An 11,623-nucleotide genomic window follows, 5' to 3' on the forward strand; every position below is an offset into this window, starting at 1 on the left:
CGGCAAGCGGGAGCAAAAATTGACCCGCTACCCGGGGACTGCAAACGCCATGCTACTGCAGAGCAATGGGCCACAGGCGCGGCGCGCGCGGCCGGGGGCCGGGCCCTCACCTGAATCAGCGGCGCACGTCAGGTTGAGGTGCACGTGGCCGTGCGGCGTGCCGTCCACGCGCTTGTGCACGCAGCCTAGTGCCGCCGCCAGAACGTACTCCGCCGCCAGCTCGTCCCCGCCCAGCGCGCCGCTCAGCACGCGCAGCGCGGCGCCCCGCAGCGCCCCCAGCGACGCGCGCAGCTCCTCAGGCTTGAGAGACGCCGGCGCGCGCGGCGGCGGCTCGCGGGGCGCCACGCGGCGCGCCAGCACCGCGTGCAGGCGCAGCGCCTGGCTGGTGGGCGGGTGCGCGCCCAGCTCGGCATCCCCGGCCCACACATCGTCGGCGCCATCACCATCGCCGTCGCCGCCCTCTCCTTCAACCTCTGCCCCGTCGACGTCCATCCCGCCGCCGCGGCCGCCGCCGCCCTCCTCTCGCTCCTGCTGCTGCCGCCGCCGCTCGGCGCGGCGCTCTGCGCGCATGGCGGCGGCGGCGAGTGTTGGCATGACGCTCAGGAGCCCGACCACCTCGATCTCATCGTGAAGCTTGAAGGCCTCCGCGCCCTCACCATGCAGCTGCAGGGGCCAGTGGTGGGTTGGGGGTGGTTGATTGCGGGCGCGAGTGCGTGCTCGCAAGTCCGGGCGCGTGTGCGTGTTCGCGAGTGGGTGCGAGGCTCTTGAATGTCCCCGGCTCAGGAGCGATTCGGCGCTCGCGGGAAGAGGGCGCGCTGCAGAGGAGACGCCAAGGGGATTGTCGGGCCGCCGCCAACCCCTCCCCAAGGTGACCCCGCTCACGTAGACGATGCAGTCCCCTGGCAGGCTGGTGGGACCGGCGGCCTCCTGCAGCGCGGCCCCCTGGTCGCGCTGCTGCTCGTCCCCCTGTGCCGCCTGCTGCCCGCCCGCCGCCGCCGCTGCCGGCGCGGGGCTGGGCTCCACCTTGGGCTGCTTTGCTGCGGCGCCCTGGTCACGCCCCCGCTGCTGCTGGTTTTGGGGCTCTGCGTTGAACTGCCGGCCGCGCTTGCCGGCGCGCTCCGCTGCGCCTGCGGGGGGCGCGGAAGAGGCGAGGGTGTTTCAGGGTGCACGGGAAGGCGAGGGAGGCACCAAGGGCGCCTGTCAGGGGCTTGTCGTCTGCGCGCTGCGCGTGCTGTCGTCCACTCCGATTCGCGCACGCATTCACCGCACTGCGCCCGCGGCCCGCGCTCACTCGGGGTCTGGGGCTCCGGTGGCAGCCCCGTCCAACGCGCCTCCGCCCAACCGGACGCGCTCGCCGGCCGCGTGCAGTACAGCGGGCGCCGCTCCCAGACGCGCGTCTCGCGGGCGGCGTCGATGTCGGGCGGCGGCGCGTCGCTGAATTGGGTGGTGCGCCAGGAGCCGTCCGGCAGCTTGTATGCCCCCAGGTAGTACTCTGGGTTGAGCATGTCCTGGACCTGGGGGGGGGTGTGAGGGAGGGGCTGGTGCGTGTGGGGCTCTGCATTGCGCGAGGCCGGCAGGCACGCATTGAGGGCGTGAACAGCAAGGCCAGTGGGTGGGCGCAAGGGACTGAGGCAGGGTTGGCCGGAGGGGCTTACCATGCCGCGGAAGCGGACCAGCGTGCCGCTCGCGATGTTATCAGCAGAGGTGGCCGTCAGGCAGGGCACCTGGGGTGGCAGGGGTGGGGGCTGCGGTCTGGGCAGCGCATCACACTAGCAGCGCAAGCGGCACGCAAGCACCGGCGACGGGGAGCTGCCCACGCTCAGTTCATTATGGCAGGTCGTGCCAAATGCGTGTACAGCCGATATACAACTGCCAGACGCGCCCACCTGCTGCAGTGCCGCGGGGCTGGACAGCACGCGCTCAAAGTGCTTCGTGATCGCCCCAAGCGCGGCGTCCGGAACCCCGCTCGCATGCTGGGCAAAGATCTGCTGCACTACATGCAGAGGCTGCTTAATACACTCCTCCAGACTCATCGTGAGCCTGTGACGATCTGTGCGCGCCAAGATCACGGGGAGGCGCACCCCTGGAACAGGAAGAAAAATGAGCGCGTGAAATGCTCACAAGTCCCCGATGGCATACCCTAATCAACACCGCCTGCTGTCACCCGACGTTCGGTGCTGCGGCTCCAGCACGATTCGCGGATGGAGACGTCGGTAACTTTGTGTGAAACCCATACGCTAACCTGTCAAACGGCTTGCTTGATCTTGAAAAGAGTACGTTGCCTGCAGCACAGTCGCTGGCTGCTGCGGAGGGAACCAAGCCCTTGCAGTCCAGATGAGCGCTGCCTTCTGAGCGTTCCTGCATGTACCCCCGTCGTTTCAGGGCACGGCGCTCTGCAAGTAACCGAGTGTGCGCTCAAAAGTTACACGACAGAGGGACCCCTGCTGCAGAAGCCACTTCACACCACCTGGTAGCCTGACGTGCTGAGCTGCCGGCTGCTGCCGTACCGCGCCGGCTCGCCCGATGAGAGGTTGGCCACGGTCTCGACGTCGATGTCGCACATGGTGCGCGTGGCGCTGAACGACACCTCGATCGGGTAGAAGGCCCCCGGGTCGCAGGCCGGCACGACCATCTCCAGGCTGCCGCTGCGGTTGGTGTCATCGATCAGCTCGATCGACCACAGCAGCGCGCCGCGGCGCGAGTCGTACCGCCACTCACCATCACACTGTGCGCAGCGGGAGGAAGGGGGATAGTGCCGAACAGTAGCGCGTGAGTAACGAATAGAGTTGGCGTTGCCCTCGATGCTGCTGGGTTCGTCATGACGTGCCGATTTCGTGGGGAATTGAGATGGGCAGCCCACCTGAGAGGCTGCTCGTCGCCGCGCAGCTGGCAACCTTCCGAAGCCCCCCGTACCGCCGCCACCGACCCACCTGGTTGACCGCGGGCGCATGGCTCATGTGCGGCAGCGGGATGGCGATGACGACGCGCTGCAGGTCGAAGGGTGCGCCGCTCTCGTACTCGATGTTCACGTAGGTCTCCGATCCCGCGGCGCTGGGCCACGCGTTGATGGTCAGCGGCACCAGCGACTCGTCGCGGCTCTGGTAGCGCCACTTGAGGACGCCCAGCTCGGTGCCTGGCGGCACGGGGGCAGGGGGGACGCGAGCCCGGGCCGCGCGCACGCGCGCTGGTGTTGGCTGGAAGTGGATTCGCTTGGCAGCAGTGCGATGATGAAGCCCTCCCTGGTCCGAAAAACGTCAGTGTCTGGTGCTGCCCGTGCATGCCAAGCGGGACATGCTTCAGCACGCAGTGAGTCGACAAGCGCCCAGGCGGCCGGCCGTGTGCCGCGCGCACCCGTGGGGAACGGCCGCGAGGGGTCCTTGAGGCCGAGCACGCCCTCCGAGTTGTAGGCCGCCTTGTCGATGTTGGGGTGCGTCTTGAACTGGTACCCCTGGTTGGCCCCCTGCCGCACCTGCTCCAGAAGGGCAACCACAGCCGCATGGCGCAGCAAACGGAGGTGAGACGGTCGCTGCCACGCCCGCAAGGGCACGGCACAGCTGCTGCTGGCGCGGCAGCCTGCAGCTGAACACGTTGCTCGGACGCTGCAGCGGCCCTGGCTTGCGACACGTCCCACCTCAGGCCCGTTCCAGAGTTTAGAATCCACGGTGCTCCCCGCCAACAAGGCCAGCACGGTGCGGCGGCCCCAATGGTGAAACGCATGCGGCCTGCCCCGCCCACCTTGGCGCGGATGTACGCGTCCGCCTCGCTGGCCACGATGAGGCTGAGTGTGCCCTGCACCTCCAGTGACTCCACCCCGCCCTGCCTGCTGAGGATGCAGCTCAGCTTCTCGTCAATAGCGGCAAACACGGGCTCTGGAGGGGGGTGGGCAAGAGGGCGTCGGTTGGGCGGGTTGCAGCAATAAAGGTGGTAATGTCCACGAGAGGAGGGAGGCATTAGTGGGTGGGAGTGCCGGTGGTGAGTGATGCCCCTGGGCAGCGGGCAAAAGCTGCGCAGGCGACGTGCGCCTTGAATCGGCCTTCTGCAGCTGTGCGCACCTCTCACAAAAGTCTCCCCCGCCCACAGAGTCTCGCCCGCCCACACAACCATTGCCAACAGTAGGGCGCGCCTCGAGCCACCGATCCCAACACCCATCCATCGCACCTGAGAAGCTGACAGGCGGGGGTGCCCCCGCGGCTGCCGCCGCCACGGCCACGGGCGCCTCCAACGAGGCCACCGCGACGCCCTCCTCCTTGGCCAGGCTCTCCAGCAGGCTGGCGGGGCCGCCCTTGGCCTTGCCCAGCACCATGCCCTTCTTGGGGGCGCCACCCGCGCCCGCGCCCAGTCCGCCCCGCGCGCCGCCGCCGCTGCTGGCCCCGAAGCTCGCGCCGCCGATGCTGGGCGCCAGGCTGATGCCCCGGTCCGCGCCGCCGCCAAAGCCTGCGCCGCCGCCGATGCCGCCGCCGCCGCTTGCGCTGAAGCCCGGCCCGGGCCCGCCGGCCCCCAAGCCGCCGCCGCCGCCAACCCGCGCCTCCACCCTGTGCTTGTCTATCTCGATGGCCTTGCGCTTCATGAGGTCCTTGGTCTCATTGATCTTGGACTGGATGATCATCTTGTGCAGCTTCTCCTCGTGGCTCTCCATCTCGCAGTTCTGCTTCACCTGCTGCACCGTGATGTTCTCCTTGTGGCCCGCACTGATGACCTCGTCGAACGCAAAGATGAGGTCGAACGCGGCCGCCGTGATGGCGGGCTCGTCGACCTCTGGCCCTGCGTACTCTGGGACCAGCTTGGCCAGCAGGCGCAGGGTGTCCAGGTCCTCCAGGATGTTGGAGCCGCGGTTTGTGACCAACAGCAAGTACATGCCCTGGAGGTTGGGTGAAGGGGGTTTGAGGTACAGAGTTGAGCGGGGGATGGGAGGTGGAGGGTGCGGCCGTGGCGCGTATGGACTTGGTGGGGAGGCTGCGGGGTGGGAGTTTTGTGCCGCCATGACGGTGAGGAGGTGGTTGCAGGAAAAGAGGGGCGGTTGCCCACCAGGGACTTGAGGCGAGCGCCGGGCATGCTTGCGCAAGCACAATTGCCTACTGCATGGCAGAGTCGCGGCGGGCGCATCGCCCGATGAAGCGCAAGCAGCAACCAGCTTCGGCCCCCAGCCCATCAGGCGAGCGCTCCTGCCCTCCGCCTGGGGGCCATCGATCGCTGCAGCGTCTGCTGCGCCGGCCTTCGCTGCCACAGTAGCCATTAGCCAGCCCACCTCCATGGGCTGGTAGACGTAGCGTACGTTCTCTGTCTCCACATAGGTATGCTGCTTGCCCGACCCCACCAGCTTTGGGAAAGCTGCCAACAGCCCTTCAATCCTTATGCGGGACATCTCCGCATAGTGCCTCGACACCAGGGCTGCGTCCACCAGGGCATCGCAGGGATCGGTTCAGATCACGAACCACGGGCGATGCAGCGAGACGAGAAAAATCATTGCTCACCCTTGCCATTCTGGCTGACGATGCTCGCTGCCAGGACCACCATGCTGCCGCAGGCTCTCTCGCTTAGAGCGCCCCTCCGAGGCCTATGTTGGACACAATTGTTGAAGCTTGATGTGCATCATGGATCACATCCACCGTGGCCTGGATCAAGCCTGCTGGCAAAGGTACACAACTGCAGACCAGCCCCGAGCAGGCCCCGAGTGACAAACAATGGTGACACGGACTAGCGGAGCCCTCGGTATCATATGACTGACACCATACCTTGTGAGTCTCCCATATGTCCGTTTGCAGCAACGTGCCCGCGCTGTCTCTCACCGTGGATCAATCAAATAGCTGCGAACGTCGAGACCTTGTTGTTGGGCACGCGGAATCACAAGACGCATGCGTGCATCAAGGCTGGTGCGGGGCTGCTGCTGTCGCTGTCGACAGGCTCCGCAGTTTGGCTCGAGGTGCATCGCCAGGTGGCCGCCGCAGCAGGCGGCGCCGCAGCAGCGAGAGCAGCATGCAGCCTTGCTGACGGCGGCGCCCGGCAACACTGCATGGTGCTGGAGTCGCTGTCGCAGAGCAATTAGCACGGCGGCGGCAGCTGCAGGAGAGCAGGCGGCAGCGCGTCTCCCGCCCACTCGCGAGCACTGGGATGCCTACCCCAGCACGGCCGTGGGACGGGTGCGCTGCGTGCATCTGCGTGCATCCCCGAATGCCTTACGCTTGAGCGCGCAGCGGAGTCAGCTGCAGGGATTGTGTTCCTAGCTGGTGCGCATGCATGAACTCGATTCCTTATGTAACTCAGAGCCCGGCCACTGCTGCTGCACCTGCCACGCGCCCACCCTGGCTTCTTCTTGTCGACGCCAGGTGATGGCGGCAGAGGCCAACTATGTGCGCATCGACGTGCAGCACCTTGGTCCCCTGGGACAAGACGGCGGCAGCAGTAGTGGCGCGTCGAAGCTCGGCACCACGACCAGCCACATCGGCGGCAGCGAAAGCAGCGAAGGCAGCGAAAGCAGCAGCGGCACCCACCAGTCTGCCTCACACCAGGAACAGCAGCAGCAGCAGGAGCAGGGTCAACATGCCGACGTGGACACGGAGTCGGCCCTGACCCAGCCGCCGCGGCGGCAGCTGCTGTGCACCGTGCGCGGCCTGCTGAAGAAGGTGCGGCAGCGCGTGCTGGTGGGCGACGTCGTGGTCATAGCCGGCATCGACTGGGCGGCGGGGCGGGGCGTGGTGGAGGGCGTGGCGCCGCGCAGCAGCGAGCTGGTGGACCCGGCTGTGGCCAACGTGGACCACGTGGTGCTGCTCTTCGGCCTCACGCAGCCCCCGGTGAGCGGGGCTCACAGCTGGGTTGGGTTGGGGTTGGGGTGGTGAGCAGACATGGGGAACGTAGCAATGGGCGTCCGCAAAGGAGCGCGGCGCAGGCCTAGGTGATGGCTGGTTGACAGCTCATCGAGTGTCAGAGTGTTGAGTCGGTCGCTTGCATGTCCGGCACATTGCGCTGCCATTGCATCCCTCTCTACATGCGCCGGCGCACCCCTTATCCTCGTGTGCTGCGCTCGCGCCCAGCACTCTTATGCGGAGCCCCGTCTCTCACCCCTCCCTGCCTCCCTCTGCCACCACCCCAATTCACCACCCCAGTTTGAGGAGCAGCAGGTGTCGCGCTTCCTGGTGTCCATCGAGGCCTCAGGCCTGCCCCTAACGCTGGCGCTCAACAAGGCGGACCTCGTGCCAGAGGAGGAGGTCGAAGCCCGCGTGGCCCAGTGCGCGGCCTGGGGCTACAGGGCGGTCCCCGTCAGCTGCGCCAGCGGTCGTGGCCTGGATGCGCTGGGGGCAGTACTGGCGGGCAAGATGAGCGTCGTGGCCGGGCCGTCGGGCGCGGGCAAGAGCAGCCTGATCAATGCGCTGCGGCTGGGGCGGCACCGAGTGGACGACTTTGGGGCCGAGGAGGGGTTTGGGGGCGGCGGCAGCTGGGCGGACGGCGGGGCGGCTGAGGAAGAGGCGGAGCAGGACGGGTGCAGCGGCAGCCGGGACGAGGAGCACGACCGGGGCTCTGAGCAGGAGGAGGAGGAGGGCGAGCAGCGGTGGCATAGCGAGCGCGCCGCGTCAGGCGCAGCGGCCGGCAGCAGCGGCGGCGGCGCTGGCAGCAGCGACTTTCTGGTGGTCGGCGACATGTCCAGGTTTGGCCGCGGCAAACACACCACGCGCGTTGTGCGCCTGATCCCGCTGCCGGGCGGCGGCCTCATGGCCGACACCCCTGGCTTCGGCCTGCCCACCCTGGACCGCGTCCCCAGCGCCGGCCTGGCGCAACTGTTCCCCGAGTTCCGCGCCGCGCGGGCCGCCGCGCCCGGCGGGGGCTGCCGATTTGTGGACTGCATGCACGTGATGGAGCCGGGCTGCGCCGTCAACGAGGCCGGGCTGGAGCGCTACCCCCACTACCTCAAGTTCCTTGCGGAAGTCAAGGTGGGCCGCCTCGCGCCTTGACCGCGCCGGGGCGCTGGCGCCAGGATCCCGGGTATCGATGGGTGTGCGCGGCGGGTCACACAAGGCCTGCGGTGTGCCATGTTGGCTGGCAGGCCTGGGTCAGCATCACATGCCCTTTGTGAGAGCCCGAGCGCAGTCCGGCACACGCTTCTCCGCCGGTCACCTCACAACTCTCCTCGTCCGCGGCTCCCGCCTGTCAATCCCCCCTGTGTGCCAGGCGCGCGAGGACTACGACGTGCGCGTGATGCAGCTGGCCAAGAAGCAGCGAGAGGGCGCGGTCAAGGTCAAGACAGGCCGCGGGGGAGAGACGCGCTTCGAGGCGCGCCTGGAGAGCAAGAAGCACCGCGTGACGTCGCGCAAGCGCGCCAAGCAGAGCCTGATGCGTGCTACGGCGGAGGACGAGGAGGAGGATGGCGACACGGGACGCGGCAACTTGCGATAGGGTTCCCTTGATGAAGCTGCCGCATCGGCAGCTGCCCCTGCGAGTAACCCCATGCGTTGGATTCCCAGCTTGGCTGTCATCCCTCTGCCTCTACTGCGGCGGCGTGCGATGCATGTGATGATGCAGATTACACAAAGCAGGTGCATGTGGGCCTGACAATGAGTGTGGTGACTCTGGTTCAGCCAACAAATCTGGGGTGGGGCAGCGCCGCAAAAGGTTACCCTCCATCTCAAGAGGGGCTTTGGCAGGAGGTGAGGCGCGCAGGCACATGTTGCCTGACACGCGCATCTCTGCTGGGGGAAGTGCTGCAAGAACCGCTCCCCATCCTCAGGACAAAAGGGTTCATGGTTTTGGTTGGACAGGTAGATCGGTTGTTGGGAGCGTAGGGAGGAGGGCGCAGGCACACCGCAAACCTTGATGGCATGGCGCTGCAAACCGCCGTTGACAACTGAAGGACTAGCGATGCGCGCAGGGTTGATGGCGTGTGGTGTATCATGTCAGGTATCACCTCGAAACTGAGCACAAAGGGGATTTTTTGAGGGGACCTGATCAGGTGGCCCTGAGCAAGGGGCTGCCCGGCCTTCGGTGCGCGACACAAGGCTCCGCCAGGCATGCAGGCGCAGCACGCAATCCATCACGGTCTCAAGTATGTCTGCTTGAAGCGGGGCCGAGGGTCGGACATCAGCAGCGGTCACTGCAGCAATTCCCCAACGACACCCTGACGCAACGTGGTCACGCTTCAGGGCAGACCGCTGCCTTGATCCCAACACAATGCCCGCCAAGTCACGCGAGTGGTGGTGGTGGTGGTGGTGCACCACGCAGAGCACACGCGCCAGAGGCTCTGAAGCATCCTGGAGGCTTGCCCTGCGCCGCCTCCTCGGCCCCCCATCAGAGTGCCAATGATCGAGCCTGGATTGCACCACAGCAACCTGCACGACTCCGTGCCTGCTGCCAGGATGTAGGCAGCATGCACACGAGACCCCTTGACAGCCCCTTCACTTCTCGGGCTGGTAGTGGGTGTGCAGCCTCTCGTGGGCCAGGTGGCTGTTGGGCTTCTCCAGCCAGTTCTGCGGTGCGGAAGCAGGTGTTGGTTGAATTTGAGCCCTCATTCGGGTTTGGAGTGCGTGATTCGGGTTGAGGGCAGCATAGTCGCTGTGGCAACCCACTGTTTACTGCCGCGTGGCTTAATTTGATTTCCTCATGAGCCCGATTCTGCAACCTGTGACCATGCAAACTCCTGACCTACAGCCTTCTGGGACGAGTAGCTGCGTGCGCGCGCACGCGCGCACGCTCTCTCACACACACACACACACACACACACACACACACACACACACACACACACACGCACACACAAACACACGCCTGCGCGCACGCGCGTACACACAGCACCGTCCAGCCCGCTCCTCACCTCGTACAGCTTCTGGATGGCGGGGTTCTCGTGGCTGCGCCTCACGGCGGAACGCTCGTCAAGGTCATACATAGCCTGGGGGTGGGGGGGGACGTGGCGACGCATGAGTCGCGCGGCTAGAGGTGTCGCATCTGCGTCATTGATTTCCCCACCTGCAGGTCACTTCAGCGCAGAAAAGCGGCTTCACCCGGTGTTTGCAAACGCTCCACCCCCAACCCACGTGGAATGAGCCGCCACCCCCACCCGTGAGGGCCCCTCACCGCCTGGCGCTGCTGCAGGATGGTCTTGTCGGTGCTGCGGGGCTGGCCCCCGCCTCCGATGCAGCCGCCGGGGCAGGCCATGACCTCGATGAAGTCGTAGGCCAGGCTGCCGTCCTCAACACCCTTCACTATCTGAGGGGGCCGGCGCGGGGTGACGGTGGCCCCTGTTTAGTTGGGCTGAAGTGGCGCCAAACAGCGGGCGGATGTGAAGATGGAATGACTGTTGCGCCAGCTGGCAAGGGGAGAGGAACGCCTCCACAAGGCACGCATCTACGAGAAAGCCAGGACAGTGCCGCTCAACAGGCCGCAAGGCCCTGATGCCGCGGCGAGTGTGCGCCCCCACCTTTTTGGCGTTGCCCAGGCCGTTGGCAACGGCGATGCGCAGCGTCACGCCCGCGCCGGGTGCGGGCTCCAGCACCTTGAACTTGGAGTCGGCTCCGACCGGGATGGTGATCGTGGCCTCCTTCACGCCGGCCAGGCCGCGCGCCTCCTCAAAGGTGATGCGGCCCTGAAGGGGGGACGGGTGGGCGCGAACGGGCACTTGAATGAACCATGCAAGCAAGGGTACGTGGGGGGTTCGTGGATGGGGGGAGCGCAGAGGCACAAGGCTGTTGCCTGGGGGTCATCCCGCGAGACAGAATGGGCCATCACACAGGAATTAATCGGGCGAGCCGCTTTTGGCGCACGCGTGCGTCCGCCGGCTGATTAGAGAGCAGCCGCCGGGGTGCACGCCTGTGCCAGCTTTTTGTGTCACCTTTGCTCGTCTGCGCTGCTTGCCTCCGGCACTCTGCTGTTGTGAAGCACTCTGCTGTTGTGCGACTGGACGCACGGACACACCCCACATCGCACAACAGCACACCAACAGGGCAGCCCCAGCATCAGCGGGGCCCAAACAATTCTGCGTCCCTCAACCCCTGCGAGCCTGCACCTACCATAGGCTGCCCTGACACCAGCTCGTAGACCGTGCGCAGCGCAGCCTCCATGACGCCGCCCGTGGTGCCAAACAGCACGCCGCCGCCAGAGCCCGTGCCCAGGGGGTTGTCGAACTCTGATGGCTCCAGCTCCTGAAAATGGAAATCGACGGGGCCGCAAACGTCAGCAGTGCCCATAACAAAAACACACTGGTGAAGTGTTGCTGACAAAGCCCTGGAGCAGCCTCTCTTCCCAACCCTCTGCCAGGCAAGCTCCAGAAGCCCTAGTGGCAGACTCACACCTTGCCCCGCCTGGGCTTGGGCTTCTTGCCAACTATCCTCGTGATCCCCACCCACCATCATCCCCCATCACGCCCCTCACCGCGAGGTTGATGCCGCGCTCCTGGAAGATCTTCCCCAGGTCGGTGGTCAGCAGCACGTGGTCCACGTCACGCACCGTGCCGCACGCCTCGCCGGCGGTCTCCGTCTCAAACCACTCCCTGTCGGCCTCGCCCTGCTTGCGCACGCAGGGCATGATGCTGACGCTGCAGAGGTCCTGGGCCTGCACGCCCGCGGCGGCTGCAAAGTAGCCCTTGATGACGGCCCCCATCATCATCTGCGTGGGGGGTGGTGGGGTGGGGAGGGGTGGCTTGAGG

The 11,623-nt window shown here is 66.5% G+C and overlaps 4 protein-coding genes across 4 annotated transcripts; 1 reads left to right on the forward strand and 3 right to left on the reverse strand.

Annotated features, from left to right (window-relative positions):
* Positions 1-27: 27 nt before the first annotated feature.
* On the reverse strand, positions 28-2,033 carry MNEG_9210 (hypothetical protein; the record flags this gene model as incomplete). The annotated part of the gene is made up of 5 exons (XM_014042315.1): positions 28-663; positions 883-1,127; positions 1,292-1,514; positions 1,656-1,724; positions 1,887-2,033. The coding sequence occupies 5 exons, from the start codon at positions 2,031-2,033 to the stop codon at positions 28-30; spliced, it is 1,320 nt and encodes a 439-aa protein (XP_013897769.1).
* A 425-nt stretch (positions 2,034-2,458) lies between these two features.
* On the reverse strand, positions 2,459-5,514 carry MNEG_9211 (Coatomer subunit delta-1; the record flags this gene model as incomplete). Its single annotated transcript, XM_014042316.1, has 7 exons — positions 2,459-2,725; positions 2,931-3,133; positions 3,352-3,469; positions 3,736-3,869; positions 4,159-4,858; positions 5,246-5,388; positions 5,472-5,514. 7 exons carry the CDS (start codon positions 5,512-5,514, stop codon positions 2,459-2,461), a joined length of 1,608 nt encoding a protein of 535 aa, XP_013897770.1.
* An 812-nt stretch (positions 5,515-6,326) lies between these two features.
* On the forward strand, positions 6,327-8,385 carry MNEG_9212 (ribosome biogeneis GTPase; the record flags this gene model as incomplete). Its single annotated transcript, XM_014042317.1, has 3 exons — positions 6,327-6,788; positions 7,101-7,922; positions 8,161-8,385. The coding sequence occupies 3 exons, from the start codon at positions 6,327-6,329 to the stop codon at positions 8,383-8,385; spliced, it is 1,509 nt and encodes a 502-aa protein (XP_013897771.1).
* A 995-nt stretch (positions 8,386-9,380) lies between these two features.
* Positions 9,381-11,583, reverse strand: MNEG_9213 (NADH dehydrogenase I subunit G; the record flags this gene model as incomplete). Its single annotated transcript, XM_014042318.1, has 6 exons — positions 9,381-9,452; positions 9,797-9,871; positions 10,057-10,188; positions 10,400-10,564; positions 10,989-11,120; positions 11,350-11,583. The coding sequence occupies 6 exons, from the start codon at positions 11,581-11,583 to the stop codon at positions 9,381-9,383; spliced, it is 810 nt and encodes a 269-aa protein (XP_013897772.1).
* Between the last annotated feature and the right edge of the window lie 40 nt (positions 11,584-11,623).

The sequence above is a fragment of the Monoraphidium neglectum genome (assembly GCF_000611645.1).
Source record: "Monoraphidium neglectum strain SAG 48.87 unplaced genomic scaffold scaffold01856, whole genome shotgun sequence".
Classification (NCBI taxonomy): Eukaryota; Viridiplantae; Chlorophyta; class Chlorophyceae; order Sphaeropleales; family Selenastraceae; genus Monoraphidium; species Monoraphidium neglectum.